The sequence below is a fragment of the Haliaeetus albicilla genome, chromosome 10, assembly GCF_947461875.1.
Source record: "Haliaeetus albicilla chromosome 10, bHalAlb1.1, whole genome shotgun sequence".
Classification (NCBI taxonomy): domain Eukaryota; kingdom Metazoa; phylum Chordata; class Aves; order Accipitriformes; family Accipitridae; genus Haliaeetus; species Haliaeetus albicilla.
In genome coordinates this window covers 22,389,713-22,407,317 of record NC_091492.1, presented here as the reverse complement: position 1 = coordinate 22,407,317, position 17,605 = coordinate 22,389,713, and the positions used below count along the sequence as shown (strand labels likewise).

At 59.2% G+C, this 17,605-nt stretch overlaps 1 protein-coding gene across 2 annotated transcripts; it reads left to right on the top strand.

Annotated features, from left to right (window-relative positions):
- Positions 1-429: 429 nt before the first annotated feature.
- HSD11B2 (hydroxysteroid 11-beta dehydrogenase 2) lies at positions 430-17,297 on the top strand. 2 transcript variants are annotated; one of them, XM_069793856.1, is made up of 5 exons: positions 430-731; positions 14,561-14,773; positions 15,056-15,241; positions 15,763-15,900; positions 16,418-17,297. In XM_069793856.1, the coding sequence occupies exons 1-5, from the start codon at positions 461-463 to the stop codon at positions 17,272-17,274; spliced, it is 1,665 nt and encodes a 554-aa protein (XP_069649957.1). In that variant the 5' UTR covers positions 430-460; the 3' UTR covers positions 17,275-17,297. The 2 variants fall into 2 exon arrangements, with proteins under 2 accessions (XP_069649957.1, XP_069649958.1); XM_069793857.1 differs by having other exon boundaries at positions 16,383-16,972.
- The last annotated feature ends 308 nt before the right edge of the window (positions 17,298-17,605 follow it).

The following is a 17,605-nucleotide window of genomic DNA, read 5'->3' as shown; positions in this document are numbered from 1 at the left end:
GCATCATGCCCTGACCCATCCTGAGCTGAGCCGAGCCGTGCCGTGCCGTAGGCGGCATGCTGTCCCAAGCTGTGCTGCACGGAGCCGAGCCGAGCCGTGCCTAGCCGAGCCGTGCCTACCTGGGTGGCACTGTCTCCCGCGCCCTCCCGAGCCGCGCTGAACCGCGCCTAGCCAGGCGGCACGATGTCCCGAGCCGAGCCGAGCCGAGCCAAGGCTCGCGGGGTCCCGCCGGGCTCCGCGCCGCCGGGCTCCGCGCCGCCGCCCCCCGCCCCGCTGCCCGCGGCGGCGTACCGGCGGGGCTCCGGGCCGGTACCGGCGGTGCCCGGTACCCCCGCCGCGGGCCCGATCGTCTCCCATTGGCGGGACCGGGAGCGGCCCCGCCCCTTTCCCACCGCCTGGGCGGTTATAAACGGGCGCGGCGGGGCCGGGCGCGGCGGCAGCGGCGGGGCCGGGGCCCGGGATGGAACCGGGGCTGGAGCGGTGGGCGTACGGCGCGCTGTGGGCGGCGCTGGCCGGTAGCCTGGCGTTACGGGCGGCCCGGCGGGCCCTGGGGCCGGGCCGGGGGCTGGTGCTGCCCTTGGCGCTGCTGGCCGGGCTGCAGAGCCTGTGCCGCGCCTGCCTGCCGCTGCCCCTGGGGCTCGCCCTGGCCGCCGCCGCCGCCTGCCTGCTGCTGTGGCGGGCATCGCCCCGCAGGTTGCTGCCGGTGGCGGGCAGAGCCGTTCTCGTCACAGGTGAGTGCGGGGACAGCGGCCTCGAAGCCCCGACGGCCCCGGCGTGGGGGCAGCGGGGAGCGGGTGCCGGTCAGGTCCTGCGAGAGGGGGCCCGTCTGGGTGCCGTCCCGCGGCCAGAGAGGTGGCCTGCTCGTCCCTCCTCCGTGTCCAAGCAGAACCGGCCGGGCCGTACCTGCCGTCGCCCTCGCCCTGAAGCGAGGAGCCGTGAGGGAGTCGCGTCGGCCCCCGCAAAAGCGGCTCCTTGCGCGTCGAGCGCCGGTCGCGGCGCGATGCTGGGAGCTGCTTCCTCTGAAAGCCGGAAGACTGGATGGGACATGTGGTGGGGCTGGCGCAGGGCCGGAGCGCTGGTTTGGGAGCGCCTCAGCTGGCCCAGGGGTTGTCTTCTCCTCCCCTCTGGAGCCATGCTTGTTCTTAGAAAGCTGCTCGTGGCACCTCTAGAAGCTACGACGGGGCCGGCTGCCGGCAGCTGAGTACCGCTGCTCCATCCAGAGCTCTGTCCTGGGGCAAACCAGGCTGTTCCCCCTCTTTGCAGGGGAATCCCCTGCTCAGCTGCTGCCCGCCTCCTCTTGGGGCTGCCTGGCGCAGAGCTCCTCCGTGGGGAAGGTGGCTCCGCAGGGAACATGCTGTGCTCCCAGCCCAGGCTTCACACAGCTCTGGCTTTTGGTGGCTGAATCTCTTTGGGGTATCTTGGTATACAAGTGCTTTCCTCTCTCCTTCCTCCTGGCAGTGGGGCAGGAGGATGATGAAGGTAGCTGGGGTCAGCAGGTGCTTTGCTGTCAGATGACAGCAGCAGACACAGGGTGAGGAGGAGGTGCTGGAGCCAGTGTGGCTGTTGCCGCAGGTGTGCTGGGAGGGTGCTGCTGGCTCCGCATGGATGTGGAGGGGAGGGAAACCCATGGGCACGACCTCGGTGGTGCTGCCAAGGACAGGAGCCCACATACTGGTGGGAATGGCTGGGCTGGGCTTGGAGACCCCCAAGCTGGAGAAGGGGATTTGCGCATTTCCTAGAAAATTGGGTCTTGCGATGGGGGGGTCTTTGAGAAGGAGAGGTGAGAGCCGGGTCTCCTGTCCGGCTCGAAGGGCTCTGCGGCGCCGGTGGGAAGCGGAGGGAGGCCTCTCGGAAGGAAGAAGCTTGGAGGAGCAAGGCAGCGGATGAATGAATGATTCAACCGAGTGAAGGTCAAAGCCGTGGCAGGGCAGGGCTGCCTGGGGAGGACATGTCTGACAGCCATGCGCTCGCAGGTGCCCTGTGGCACGCCAGGTCAAGCCAGCCCTGGCTCTGTGGCATTGCCTGTATAATTAGTGAGTCAGTGGCTGGAACAAGGTGTTCTTACTCTGGTGCATTGAGGTGACACCTCTGCAGCTCTGGTGTGTTTGCTCTCGGCTGTAAATACTTTGTGGTTTTACAGGTTCAAGGCGCAGCCTGTGGTGCGGGATCGGTGTTTCCTTACTGCTGCTACAGCAGGTGCCTGCCAAGGGGCAGATGCGAGGGCTGCTCTGCCTGGGATGGCATCCCTCGCTTGAGTATTTGCATGGTAATTGGCCTGATTCTTTTGCGGATTAATTCTGGACACCTCCTGGCAACTGGGTATTGAGTCACTGCTGGTGTCTCCTGTGGGAGCAGCCAGGGAGGATCAGTGCAGGAGCAAGCTCTTGGAGAAAGACAGCCTGACCTTCCTTCTCTTGCCCATGGGAAGCAAAACACAGCAGAGGGAAAAACGTGGAGTTGGGTGCCTGGGGATACTGGGCATCAGTGAAGGTGTGTGAGCCATGCTGGCTGTCATGCTAGACCTTGCAGGTCAACTGAGAAATGCAACAAAGTCTCTTCCTGATGCCTGCCATGGAGCAGCGCAGCTCCCAGCCCAAAAAGCTTTGGGCATTGTTTCCTCTTATATACATTTCTTGCTGCTGGCTTAATCCTGTGGCAGGGAGTTGCACAGGTGATGCTTAACTGGAGCAAGAGAATGTGGCTTGCAGTGCTGTTGTACCTCCCGGTTGAGGGGTCCCAGCTTTTCCAGCTGCCCACTCTCCCAGACCCCCTGGGAACAACCCCAAGTCCAGCTCTGCCTGTGATGCTCCAGCCCCATGTGCTGGTCTGGACATGGCTGGCTGATCAAAACTTAGTTTGCAGGAGGGGTTGAAGGAAAACTCACTGTGCAGCTCAGTGGGAAAGTAGCAGAGCAGATGCGGAGCTGCAGAGCAAAGCTGCTGACCCTGTGCAGGGGCTACAAAGCTGTGGTGTTCCCCATCTCTTGCAGGTTTGCATTTCAGGGGCTGGGATTTGGCTGGAGCAGGGATGGGCAGCTGCCTGCTGCTGGAGGGGAGTGAGAAATGCTGCAGTCTTCCATGGTGCATCCCCTGGGCTAGCAAAGTAGGTGAGCACTTAGTCCCTGCAGTGCTGTTTATCTGTGGCTGTGACTTTGGAGCTCTTGCTCTGCATCCCGATGGTCCGGCTTCTCCAGGAGTGCTGCTCTCATGTATGCAGCCTGGCTTTGGGGCAGGGGGTGAGGAAAGTGTTAATCCTGCCTTCCTAGGGGAGGTCACAGCTGTTTGCAGTGAGGAGGAGAATGCCCTCCTGTGCAGCTGGGCTGGGAGAGGTCAGCCCTGAGAGTTCGGACAGGATGAGGAGGGGAGTGGAGATCAGCTGCTCTGGCCCAGGGCTGGGAGGGAGACAGCAGCAGTTTCCATGCTGCCCTTGATGTGCTGTCCTGAGCCTGCCTGTGAGCCCAAACCTGCCTCCAAGATGAGCCTAAGGTCTGGCCCAGGCTTTGGCCAAGCATGGGAGGCTGCAGGGACCCCAGCGTGCCTGCAGTATGGGCAGGCTGGGTATGAGCAGCTGCTGATCAAGCACCAGAAAGCTGCAAGGCAGCTGATACCTGGTATCCCTCACCACCAGTGTGTGGTCAGGGCACCCTGGGGTGCTGATGCTGGTGGCTGGCACTGCTGGCCAGTGGTGCAAGTGTATGCTGGAGGCTCACCAGGAGCAGTGTTGCTCTGAGCTGTGTGAGCAAAGAGGAAGGGTGTTGCTTGTATCCCCTATCTCTTTCCTATTGAGAATCAATATAAAAAGCAGTCCAGCCTCTGTAGCCTGTGCAAGGGAGATGGTCTGCGAGAGCAGCATTGGAGGGAGGTGATGAACTGTCACTGCTTGGCCTCACCAGATCCAGGCTGACAGCACTTCATGCAAGGCTTGGCTTTGACCTGGGTCAGTTTAGATGTGAGCCTAGATCATCCTTTGGTCCTTGTGGTCTTAGTTGGATGCCTCTGAAATTTGGTGAGTCCACAGAAACCACCCAGCACAACTGGGTTTAGTGTCTGGAGGTGGTAGAGGGATGGCCGTGAGCACCCTGGGGCTCTGCTGTGCAGCTGGAGCAGTTGTGAGCCCCTTGCTGTTGTGTTGCTCTGCTGTGTGTGACTGCTTGGGCTGGTTTTTCAGACTGTAGCTAATTGCTTGATCCTCAGAAAGGACTGAGTGCAAACCAGCCTATAGACCTTGCATACCTGCAGGGTTTTGCTGCAGCACAGGGAAGACACGAGTTGTGTAGCAAGGTATTGATTCTTACACTTCAGCTTGGATGAGAAGTTGAAAACAGTGAATTGTTGCTCTGTGTGTAAAGGTTGCACCTGAATTACACAGCTCTGAAATAACCTAAAGCCATAGGAGTGCTGCCTGGGGGAGGCGATTTAGGTCTCTTGCATCCTTGCTCCTTCTTGGTGTAGCCTACAAAGCCAGCACCTGCAGACCAGTCTGTCCCCCAACAAATCATCTTTGTGAACAAAACCAATTGGCAGGTCAGGCTGCTCCAGACCCAAACCTGCCATGCTCTCCTCTCTTTTCCTTCCTCGCTGCAGGGGAAACTCGGTTTCCCCTGGTGAGGCTCTCTTGTTACAATTGCATGCCCCATTAACAATCTGAAATGGGTCAGAGCTTCAGATCATGCTCAAGGTTAACAGAGGTTTTGCAACTTGATCGTAGTCAAGCGGAGCTTTGACGTTTCCCATGGACTCAACAGATGTTGAAGCATCTGGTGACTGTGGCAGGACAGAGTGATTCAATCCAGATGGGATTCTCACAGTTCTGCCATGAAGGTAAATCACTTTCCTTTGTAAAAGAGCAGCATCGCTCCCATCTGGACTTTGATGTTGTCTCTTAGACCTGTTTTCCAGCTAACCTGGGTGATTGAGAAATGTCGGGGGTCCAGACGCTGGGGCTGTCAAGTAATGCATGCTGGCTTTGGGATGAGCACCTCTGCTCCAGGTGGAGCACCAGCATGGCATGCTCACAGCCTGTATTTGGTGCTGAGCCTGCCAGCAGCCCTGTGATGAGTAAAGCTTCATGCAGAGACACCATAGCTCTCCAGAGGCAACTTCCACTCTGCTTCTGGAGCTGGTAAACCAGCTTAGAGATACATGGGGTCTCACCCAGGTTAAATGCAGGCTGAAAATCAGCTCATTCCCTGGAACTGCTTTGGTTTTTCCAGGATCTATTAAAAATTAACAGCAGAGACAACTGTTCCTCCAAGCTGAGATGGGGGGGACAGGATGAAAACCAAACACCCAAACTCCAACCCTGGTGTACAGCAATCCCCTGCATATTTAAAGAAAAAAAAAGGCAACATTTAACTCTAGTTATGGGTTTTGCTGCTGGTTTCTGAGAGTAGAGCAGAAAACCTGCTTTCTCTGTCTCTTTGCAGGGCTGAAGCTCTCCCCCCACTTTGTCAGCAGCCCTCCATGGTTTTAGGATTCTTCTTGCCCTTGCTAGGTTGCTTCAGAAACAGATACCTACCCCTGCTCACTGCAGACATGTAGATATATACACTCAGCCTTTTCTCAGTTATCTATTAAATAAGCATTTTTGAAGCCCACTAATGACACAGACCTGTTGGGGTGTTTTTTTTAGCACTGTTAACCAAAAATTATGAGCACAGCTAATCAGGAGGAAAAGCACATAGAAGTTGCACACTGTGGGAGAACAGAGTTGGTAGAGAAACCCAAGCTGGCTTGATTAGTGCTCAGGGTTATGTGGGGACATGAGAGCAACAAAGCAGAGACTTCCCTGCAGAAATGAGATTGTCAGATGGGAATGGATACTTTGGAAGAAGTGTAGGCAGTTGCTGCCCTCTAGCCCAATGAGCAGCACATCTTTAATGAGGTCTGGGATTGTGTTACCCACTGTTGAGTCTAGCTCCCCTCAAGCCAGGATCTGGTTACAGAAGAGCCATGCTGCTTTTACTACTGGTAGCACGGGGGTGGTGGGCTTGCCCAGCTGGGGTTTGGCTTGAGCAGGGATTGGGGGGGTGTCTTCAAGGTGCCTCCACCAAGCCTGGGCAAGCATTTGCCTTCTCCTCATGGTCTTCTTTCAGTGCTGGCCCAAAACTCCTGCTGGGGGACCTCTGCTTGCCCAGCTGACCCATGCAGGAGGAAAGGCTGCAGGGCTTTCATGCCTTTTCACCTCCTGATGTTCCTCCTGTAATCTCAGATCTGAGATACTGCTGCAGAGCCTGCAAGGTGGAAAACACCCAAGACCATTGCCCTCATGCTGTCAGTGTGTTGCTATAGGTATAGTCTAGGACTTCTTTTTTAAACTTTGCCCAGCATTATGCCTGTTACCTCCTTCTCAGGGTGCTATGGTACACCCACTATCCCCAGTCCCTGTTCCTCTGTCCCAGCCTGTGCGTGCTTCCACATGCAATGTATCCCTTCTGCTTCCTTCTGCCCTGGAGAGCTGCCAGCCCCTGAGCTTTTTCAACTTCCCTGTTGGAAGCTGGCTTCCCTGTCGCACGTGGTGCTGTCCTGGGATTTGCTGGCTCTAAGGCTGTAATCTTGAAAAGCAGTTTTCAGCTTTACAGGCTTTGTGGCGGTACATCCTTTTGCTGGGTGGTTGACCCTGGGGAGCCAGATGGTGGGTGCTCCCCAGGCAGGCTGGGGATGGAGAGGATAGATGGGCTGGTGAGCCAAGGTCCTGGAGGAGGTACCTGCTGTGATGTCTTCTGTGGATGCTTTGAATGTCTGGCCTCTTCTTTCAAGCCTTTCTCTGTTTCTTCTGGTGGTGGTGATCTTCTTGTGCTGGGTCTCTCAGCTTCCACCAGACATACCTGTGAGCAGATTTGTGATCCCTCCCTACCCTGTTTCTCTGCTCTGGTGGCCATGCTCCAGTTTGGCATAAACATCATGCTGTGTGCATCTGCTTCTCATGACCCTGTCCAGTGACCAATGTGACGGATGCTTGCTCCTCTCCAGGGTCCCACTTACCAGGTGGAGACAAGCTCTATAACCTGGGGTGTGCAGCCATCCCTTGGTGACTCCTGTCCTCCCTTCAGCTGGTGTGCTGGCCTCTGCCTGTGCTGTCCCAAGCTGAAGGGCACGTGTGGGTGCTGCCCTGTGCATTGCCATTCAGCCTTGGTCAGCACAACTGTGTCCAAGCACATCAGCCTGGAGGGCCACCTTCATGTATTTTGGGAAGATGCACCAAAATAGTCTTGTGATACTCAAACTCTGACTCTGAAGAGCTGGTGGGAGCTGCAGGTGGAGGGTGAGGAGAGGACAACTTAAATCGGGTACAGAAGGGGCTGGTGGGGCTTGAGGTGGCTGTAGAGGTATGGCTTTTAGCCTGGAGATCTAAACAGCTCGATGTATTGCAAAAGCTGTCTTGGCTGAAGCTCAGCTGGTGGTCACTCAAGTGTTTTGCTCAGTTTCTAAAAAAAAAAAAAAACCCAACAACAAAAAACAAACAAAAAAACCAAAAAACAAACCCCAAAACCTGAGCTCCACATGGATCTGGAAGCTGCAAGGGAGCAAATGCAGAGCCCATCGTGATGAGGGGATGGGCAGGGCTTGCACCCATTTTTCTGCTTGCCTGGGCTTGTGGCATGTGGTGGGAGTTTATTCTTGTGACAAGGGGACTGATGAGATGGCACCTTACAAGCAAAGTAGAATTTCATCACCAAAATACACCTGAACTGATATAACTCCACTGAAACTGCTGTAGCTTTATTTTTTTTTTCCATTTTCTTTTCCCTGGCTGTGGCTGGTGGAGCTTTCTGGCTTCCTAGCTTGGCTCCCACCTGGCCTCTCCCTCTCCAAGATCCCAGGCAGATGTGTTACTGGCACTGGCTTGGCATCGGCACTGATACGGTCAAGCTGTCCCTGGGCCATGGGTGTCCTTCCCAGCGACAGCTCTTGCTGATGGATGACTTTTGTGGCTCGACAGGTCCATGTTCCCAGTTCGCCATGTTCCCTCTGAAGGTGATTATTAACCCAGTTATCACCACAGCTCTTCACAACTTCCTCTTCTTGGGGGGATATCCATCTAGGACATCCCAGGCAGTGCCCTTTCCCAGGTAATGTCCACGCTGCTGCTTCTCCTGCTCATCCCTGCCTGCAGAAGGCTCGAATCCTTGACTACGGGAGTCTGGCTGCTTCTTTTGGGGAGAGGATCTGCCCTCGGTGGAGGCAGCAGCTGCTGGAATATGCTGTCCAGCCCCGGGAAGCGGCAAGTGGCTGCTTCTAGGAAATTCCTGTGCCCTTTTTCTGTGAAACCCCAAAGTGCCGCAGCATTACTGGGAAGAGAGGTACTTCCTCCGCGCTGCCTGTTTGTGAGCCCTGGGTTTGTCCTCACCAGCAGCAGCATCACTGCTGTGCCGGGGCTGGGTTATCACCCGGGCTGTGCTGTGCCTGCTGCTCTGTGTCTGAAGAAGACTCTGGTGCTTTTGCACCTGCTGACTGTGCTGGTGCAAGCCCTTAGACTGAGCTTAGCGGGTCTGGGTGCGAAGCTGCCCTCCTGAGAGAGCTTAAAGCCTGGGCTGGGGCTGAGGCTGACCGCAAGCTCGTGGATGGATCCTGACCTCCTCGAGCATCACGCCAGGCACTGGCCTTGTGCAGCGGAAGGTGGCTGGGCTCATTTCTGTCTTGGATGTACCAGGGCCATTTGCAATATAACAAGCTCCTGGCTTCGTTAGCCCTGCTGGCTGCAAGCAGCATCTGCTGCCTACAGCTTTGGGGGGGGGGCGGGGGGGGCGGGCAGGGGATAAGGCATCTGGGTGGCTTTTAGTGATGGAGAGGGCTGTGGTTCCTGACACTGATTTATCTTACGGCTGTTCTTGTGCTGTTGGGTCCCCAATACTGATGCACTGGAGCTGGCACCTGCTCCTGAGAAATGGGCTTTAATTCAGGAGCTGTGGGCCCATCTGTGCCAGCCTCGGGGCTCCTTGTCATCTCTGTCTGGCTGCTTTGGGTTGTCTAGGCAGAAAATCAGATTTTTTTTCCCCCCTTCTGTTTTGTTTAAGTGAAAGATATCTTCCCGGGTGGAGGTGATGGCGTGTGAAGCTTCAGAAACACTCGGCTAATCCTTTGTAATTCACACCATCTGGCCCTTGTCCCCAGCGTGGAGAGGGGGTTGGGTCACCTGTGTACCCCCTGTGGTAATGGGCACATTACCCCCAGCTCTGCCTTCTGCTGTGGTTCATGGGCCTCCCAGGGGGGCTCAGGGGCTGCCTGACCCCCCACCTGGACCCATAGAACTTGCTGGAGGGATGCAGATGTGGCACTTTGTCCCAGGCTGCAGGAGCTGTCAGCATCCTGGCCAGTAATCTCCCTCTGGCATGGCTGTGCTGTGCGGAGGGTCCCCGGGAAGTGGTGTGTGCCCCCCTTTGGCTGAGGTCCTGCCCGGGGAAGGAGGCTGAGGCTTTGCTTGGGAGGGGGGCTTGTGAGTTGTCCACTCACCAGGGCTTTGGGGGTGGGATTTGGGTCATCCCTGGAGGCACGCGTCTCCCTGGGTTTAATTTAATTTAATTAGGCTCATGGCTTCCCAAAACCAGGCACTGAGGACCAGCAGCAGCATCACTGGGGCTGCTACCACCCTGGCCCCATCCACCAGCACCCAGGCACGGAGGCTGCTTGTGGGGGGCTCCGTGGGGAGCGGGGATACCCTGCTGCCAGCACAGCATGCTGTCGTGCGAGCCGCCGGCTGGGGTGCGGTTTCCTGTTGACGGCGATGCCACCAGCTGCAGTGGGGCTGGGGGGGCTGCCAGTGCCCCTGCCCGGCCCTGGTCCCCCAGCAGGACCTTGGGTGCAGGCGGGCGGTGGGTGATGGCTGGCTGGGGAGGCTGGAGCTGGCAGGTGGCTGTGGTGGCTCAGCTGCCATGGGCACAGGTGCTCCTGCTGTCCCCTCCCTCCCCAGTGCCCTGCCAAGAATTTGTTCCCTCTCGCCTGGGGCTTACATCACCCCTTTATCGCTCCTTGCTCCAGACGTGGGCGGCATCCGGGAGGTGTTGGCCGCAGGGCCTTGCCCACGCGTGATTTTGCTGGGCGCTTCGTCCTGCCTGGACCTGTTCCGTACAGGGACCCCCCCCCCTCCCTGAGTCCCTTTTGGGGTGCCCCATCCCCTCTGATGCCACCTTGCCCCGGGATTCCTCCTCCACAGGGTTCCCATGGTGCTCCCAGGATGGAGCCAGGATGACTGTCCCCAAGCACCTGAGACAGGATCAGTCCCTGCTGCTCCCATTCGGGTGCCTGGCAGAGCCTCCCTGCCATGCGGCCGGGCTCGATCCCATCCCGCACCCAGAGGAGCTGGGTCTGAGGTGGCAGCGATGAATCCTGCCGGGGCCAGAAGGCAACACCTCCAAGCAAAACATCAGCCGTGTTTAGCTTGGCTTCCCAGGCAGGATTTGAGTTTGAGCCTATGGAAACAAGCAGCTCAGAGTGTTAATCTGCTCGGCCTCTGCGCCCCGGCTCCCCTCCGGCTGAAGGTGTCCTTGAGCCCCACACCATCCCAGGGCTGGGAGGCTGGTGACAGTCCTGTCTTGGCGAAGCATCTTGGACAGGGTGGTGGGACACACAGCCCAAAAGCTCTGTGTGGGAGGTGGGATTGATGTTCTAGGATTTAGGGAGCGGTGGCAGGGCTGTAGGGGGGAAGTGGGGCACTGAGGTGATGGCCCGCAGAGCTGGGGAGGGGGTGATGCTGCTCTAGGTGCCCAACCCAGCTGGCAAGCACCCAGCTGCCTCCTGGCTTGGTGAAAGATGGGGCATCCTCAAGGGATGCCCAGCAGCCGCCCTGCTGCCTGCCCTTGCCACAGGTGCCCCTGGGGCTGCTGGCTGCCCATGCTGCCAGGGCTAACCCCAGGGGAGCCGGTCCATCAGAGGGATGCTCAGTCCTGGGGTAACCCCTCTCTAGCTTCCATGCTGGGGTCCCAGGCTGGGGTGGCCCTGGAGAGAGCAGCTCCTGGGGAGCTGCTGCTGTACCCAGGCACCCACAAGGCTTTTGGCAGCTTTGCAGCTGCATGGAGCTTCTTCAGCCAAGCTGTGCTTCTAGCTGCTGAGGTTTTGCAGGTCTGTGCTTATCCTTTCCTGTTGTGTGTGGCTGAGGGATGAGGATGCATGGCTCATGGCTTGAGGATGAGGATGCACAGCTTGCAGCTCCACAGCTCAGGGATGAGGATTCACAGCTCACAGCTCCGGTGGGGAAGCCGCTCCTGGACCTGTGAGCTGCGTGGGGTGAGCGCTGCGGACCTGTGCCACCAGCCCTCCATCACATACCGTGCTGGCAGTGGGCGCAAGGGTGAGGGGGGTTGGTTGTGGTTTGGCAGCTCGCGGGCGGTAGCCGTGTTATCACCCATCTCGGCTCTGCTCAGCAAACCGTGGTGTTGATTTTGAGCATGTGGCCATGCGTGGCAGCCTTGGTGCTGGCTGCAGGAGCAGCGCGAATATGAGACAGCAAAAAAGCCAGTGCCATGCCATGCCTGACTCACCCGAAAGCAATGGGCCCACACCAAACTGGGATGGCAGCTTCAGCCAGTGGCACGTGAGCCCAACCTGGCTCCCAGCAGCGAGGAAGCGTGAATGGTGCCTACCCCCACTACGGCTGGGCAGCCGAGGCTCATGCAGGCTGGCCGGGAGCTGCTGGGCTGGCACAGCTCAGCCCTCCAGTGTCTCTGCTTTCACTGGCGAGGGGCATCTCTGGGTGGTGGGCACACGATGCTGCGTGGTCAGTCCTCTTCGCCCTTCCTGAGTGGGTGAGAGGGCACCCCAACGGTGATGCTGGAGGCCAAACCTTTTTGCTTGCTCAAGATAGGTAAAGCCGGGGCTTGTTTGCCAAAATCCCAGCGGAGGCTGGTGTGCCCTGCTCCTGGGGGAGTCACTGCAGTGGCTGGAGCTTCTGCAAAGTCCTGGGGGAATTGCTGCCGATCCAGTGCTCCAGCAGAAGGCCAGCAAGCCCCTGGAGCCGGTGTTTGCCCCTGCTTGCCGAGCCTGCAGAGTGCTGCTAGATTTTGCAACCCGGGTTCAGGCTTCGCTCCTGCTGCAGCAAAAGCCTCTGGCTGCTGGCCCGGGGCCCACGGGGGGGGATGCGATGGGGGGCTTCAACCCGCCTGCTCTCCTCTGCTGCGCTCCTTATGCTGGGCTTCTGCGCTCGGTCTGACCACGGTCCCTCCCGCCGGCACGGATGCAAAACCGGTTGGCAAGCTGGGAGCAGGGGAGCTGGCGCCGACATCTCCTCGTGATGCAGCATCCTTGGAGGGCGGCGTGCCCAGCGCCAGCCTCGCCGGGGCCATGCAGACTGGCTGGCTCCAGCGCTCCCGGCGGAGCTGAGCCAGCGGCAGCGGCTCTCATGCCAGCCCCGGCGAGGCCGGCGACTTGAGTGCTGGTAGCCACAGGGAACGAGCATGGTCCTCAGCGAGCTGCTGTGTTTTGGGACCATGTGTTATAGTCCCAGAGGATTTAATTGTCCCTCCCTGCACTCTTGGCCATGCCTGAGTGCGGCGGCTGGGAAGCCGAGCAGTGCTGGAGACCTTAAATGACACCAGAGCATCCTCACCCTCCTGGCCCCGGGCCTCCTGCCAGCCTCCCAGGAGGGGTGGTTTTTTTTTTTTTTTTTGTGTGTGTGTGTGTGTGTGTGTGAATAAATTAAAACTTCCGAAACAAACCCTCCGACTGCCCCACTCCTCTAAGGCAAAACAAACCCTGCCTGGCTCGGACAGCACGCGGCTGTGTTTGCTCCCTCCTTGCCAGGCTTGCCTGTAACAAGCCGGCAAACCTGTCTCTCGGGTTTTTGGGATGTTTCCCAGTGTTTTGAGGCTCAGGAGGTGATGGGGAGCTTGGTGTTTGGACTGGAAGCTTTTCTTGCCAGCTGGGGCAGGAGCAGTGCAGGTAACCGTGTCCCGGCGGCGGTGGTAGGCAGGGTGCTGGCTGCAGCATCGTGAGGCCGTGGCTGCGAGCACTTTTATTTTTGAACCTTATCTTTATTGCAGTTTTCTCCTGCCTTGTTGGGAAAAGTGAAATGCACCTTATCTGGCCGGCTGCTGGCAGCACGACCTGTTCCCAGGGAGGGGAGAGGCGGATGTGCAGCTGGCAGCCCGCAGCAGCTTCAGCATCCCCTGCGGCGCTGGGGGCGATGCTGAGCTGGCCCAGCATGCACCCATGATGGGTGCTGGGTGTTGCATGGGAAAGCAGGGTGGGGGGTCCCCCTGCAGCCCCCTCCTGCCAGCTGAGCACCTCTGGGGTGTGTTATTGCCCTGGCCTCTGGCCAGGGGCTTTATTATGGGTTTCTGCTGCAGCAATAAAGCCGAGCTGGGGACCAGCCCGTGGATGCCAAGCCGAGGATGGCTTAGCTAGCACCCCGGGAGCTGGAGCCAGCAGTGCCCCGACCCCAGCCTGGGGGTGTGGGAGCAGGGAGCTGAAGGGGGGCAGCCAGTCCCCATGCCCACCCTGGGGCTGGCAGGAGAGGGGCTGCTGTCTCGTGGGGGCCCATGGAGTGGGTGGCAGTGCCTGGGGCTGCCGTTGTGTCAATCCTGGGGTGGCTCCAGGTGCCGGATAGGGCCCTTTCTCAGGCATGTCCTAAGGAGCACCCAAGGGTGCCGGGCAGGAGGGTGCAGGGCCCATGGGGCTGCCCCTGCAGCGCTCCCTTGTTAATGGTTAATGTGACTGGGCAGCAGCAGTGGTGCAGGCTCCTCCGAGCTATCAGCACTGCCATCACCCCAGGAACAGGCTGTACCTTGCTGCCGCTGTTTGTTTGCGTCCCAGCCGCTGTGCCCCGGCCACTGGTCCTGCAGCTGCCCTGTGACACCCAGCTCCCGCCCAGGCTGTCCCCCAGCCGCCCCGACAGTGGCTTTGTGGGTGATGGTGTCACCTGCAGTGCCCCTGCTCAAGCTGAAATGGAGGAGATGAGGCTGGACCCAGGCATGGCAGCACCCAGTGCTCTCCAGCATGGGACATCCCAGTCAGCTGCTCCCTTGAAGGATGAGGGGTGGCAGGAACAGACCAGGATCTCTCTTTTTTTCCTCCCCCTTTTTAATCCCCTCGGCACCCCAGCCAGGTGAGGAGTTGCTGTGCCTCTTGGCCACCATTTCTGGGAGGCAAAAAGCAGTCAGGGAGAGGCAGCGTCTCCCATGGAGCCTTGTGCCAGCTCTGCATGGTGCCCGATGGAGCTTTTGGAGGCTGTTTATTTTGGGGGTTGATGGCTTCCACCCCGCATTGCTCTGGGCTGTCCCGGTGCTTCAGCATGCCCGCAGTTTTACCTGCACCTCACATCAGAGAGACGCTCAGGGTGCGATGGGGTTGCAGATAAGGGAGTGTTTTCTTCCTCCTGTGTGTGTGATGATAGAAAACAGCAGCTCCGCGACCTGCGAATGCCCCAGAGCAAGGTCATGTCCCTGGGAGCAGGGTGATGAGCCAGGGTGGTCCCGAGGAGGGGGACTGATGCTGGGGGGAGGGGAAGGTTTGGTCCCTGAAGTTGGTCCCTGGGGATGCAGAGGCAGAGCTAAGGGGTCCCTGGGGGCTGGGGACAGCTGGCCGGTGGCTGTCACCACCCACTGCAGGGCTCCTCTTGGCTCTTGCAGGCTGTGACTCAGGCTTCGGGCAGGCGACAGCACGGCACTTGGACGCCATGGGCTTTCGGGTGTTTGCCAGCGTGCTGGACCCACAGGGTCCCGGCGCCCAGGAGCTGCGCAGGAGCTGCTCGCCGAGTCTGACACTGCTGCAGATGGACCTGACCAAGCCGGAGGACATCCAGCGCGTCCTGCAGCACGTCCAGGCCCACACCAACAGCACAGGTAGGAGCCCTTGGTACACCCCTTCCCCGGGGACCCCGTGCAGCTTCCCAGGACCTCAGCCTGCAGCCAGTGTGGCAGTGCCAGGCCTCTCCGTGCTCCCCCCTGTGGGCTGCATCCCTGCAGGCACCTGTGTCGACAGCCTCTGCTAATGGGGCTTGTCCTAGGGCACCCAACAATTCCCCTGCAGGACCCCCATGAGCTGGGGAGTAGCTGGGATCCCCAGGGTGGGGGTGGGGGGGGTCACCCATTCGGGTTGCCTCTTTGAGCATCCCATCCCTGCAGGGCTCTGGGGACTGGTGAACAACGCTGGCTTCAATGACACCATTGCCGATGCTGAGCTCTCGCCGCTGGGCAAGTTTCGCACCTGCATGGAGGTGAACTTCTTCGGTTCGCTGGAGCTCACCAAGGGGCTGCTGCCCCTGCTCCGCTCCACCAGCGGCCGCATTGTCACCGTGAGCAGCCCCGCAGGTGAGCAGCCTGCCTTCGGCATGGCCCGCCAGACCCCTGGCACCCCCAGCCTGGGTGCGGGTCGGGCATCCCCATGGTGCAGCACGGCTCCCACCCGCCCCGGGCACCTCCACCTCCCCAGCCAGCCTGCATCAGGCTGGCACCAGCAACCCGGTGGCATCGCTGAGCCCCAGAGCGGGCACCCAGAAATGGGGAGCCATGGGGCTCTTTGTGCATCCTGGAGACAGGCAGCCCGGTGGCAGGCAGCGTGGGCAAGCCCAGCCCAGCTGCCACACGCCTACATTGGAGATGACAACCCCAAGCTTTGGCTGGCCAGGGAGGGAAAACCAGCATCCTCTTCCCCCCCATTAAAACACACTAATTTCAAGCAAATTCCAGTTGCTTTCTCAGCAAAACAAAACCTAAGCCCTTGTGCAGGGGCCAGGAGCGTGTCCCTACGCAAGCCCTCCTGGTCCTGCCTGCCCCCAACCACATAGACAGCTGCCTGAGAGCTCGCTCATTCATCCTTTTGCTCCTGCAAGGTGACCTACCCTTCCCCTGCCTGGCAGCCTACGGGGCCTCGAAGGCAGCCCTCAGCCTGCTCATGGACACCTTCCGCAGCGAGCTCCAGCCCTGGGGGGTCAAAGTCAGCCTTGTCCTGCCTGGCTACTACAAAACAGGTAAGAGGGTCAGTGCCCACTTGCTACCTGCGCCCACAGGCAAAGGGCAGGTAACTCGGGGAGGCAGAAGATGGACCAGTAGCAGGAGCAGCTGGTGGTGCAGGATGCAACTTCTGAGCATCGCCAGCCACCTCCCTAGGGACGGTGGCCCTCCTGTGGCCTTTGGGCTCCAGCTGGTGTGAGGTAGGGTCAGGATCAAGCCCTGCCAGCAGTTCAGCTACCAGAGCTGGCTGAACCAGCTCAGACGTGTTTATGGTAGCACTATCCCCCTTGCAGGCAGGGTTCAAGACTGCTGTCCCAGTCCCACAACACCAAGAGCCACCACGGTGCTACCACCGTGCCTCCCTCATGGCATATCTTTGCCAGGATTTCAGCAGGACTTTCCCAGGAGGCTGGGAGCGGACTGAGGACTGCTGGCACCCATGCCAAGGGGGCTGGAGGAGGGGGGACTGTACAGCTCATGGGGGCCCACGTCCTTGCAGGGACGACGTGCGACCCTGCCTTCTGGAACCTGCAGAAGCAGCGGCTGGTGGCCAGCCTGCCCCGAGAGCTGCTGCAGGCCTATGGCGAGGACTACGTGGAGGAGATCAACCGCCAGTTCATCCAGTTCATGAAGGTGGCGGTGGAGGACCTCAGCGCAGTGGTGAACAGCATCACGGACGGGCTCCTGGCTGCCAACCCAGCTGTGCGCTACTACCCAGGGCAGGGCCTTGGGCTCATGTATTTCATACACCGCTACCTGCCATATTTTGTCCGAGACTTGTTCTTGAAAGGATTCTTCATCAACCCCAAGCTGCCCCGAGCGCTGCGGCAAGAGCACCACAACGATGTGAAGAAGGCCTGACCTTGGCCCGCATGCGGTCGCGGGGCAGGAGCGAGCCTTCTCCCAGGATTTCCAGGCACACCAGCCCCCGAGCGCGTGCACAGCCACCGGCATCGCCCTCCTGCACTGTGGGGGAACAATCAGCACTAGATGTTAAAAACCAAATTGCTTTCCAAAATCAGGCAGATCTATTTTCTATTGTGCAAGAATCAACATTTTCTAGAGACCTTGTTTTTGTATTTTTTCTAACTGTGCATCCTCCAAGGGGGCCACCCCTGCCTGACTCAGCAGCTCTGCACCACGGGCTGGGATATTCCTCAGGCATTTCTCAGCTACCCGACATCTTCCTCACTGCTGTCAGAGCTGCATTTGTCTCCGTCACCTCTTGGCTGGGTCAGGCCTGGGACCCTGTGGCTGCTGCTGTGCCAGCCCCTGCCTCCCTGCCATTCATTACACACTCCACATGCTCCTGGCGAGCACAGGGGCTGAGGCCAGGCTGCCAGTGCCGCAGAGATCTTCACAAGATGAACTACATGATTGTCACTTTTTAAATAAATCTGTTCTTGATATGCCACCAGGCTCTGGCAGTCTCCTTCCGCACAGTGCAGCACTGCAATGCTTGGCTAGGGATGCCCTGCCTGCGGGCAGAGCTGAGCTGCGTCACAGCTGGCGCCACACCGAGCCAGGAGCCTTGCATGGGGCAGCAGGTGCCACAGGCAGCCCCAGAAAGGGGGTCTGCCAGCCAGTAAGTACTTGCACCCGCTCCCCACTACTCCCCACCCCTACCTCAAAGGCTTCCTTTTGCTTTGCTCTGATGCTGTAGCCCTGCTGGGGCAAGGATGGAAGGGCTGATAGTGCCACACACAGACAGGCCCACGCAGG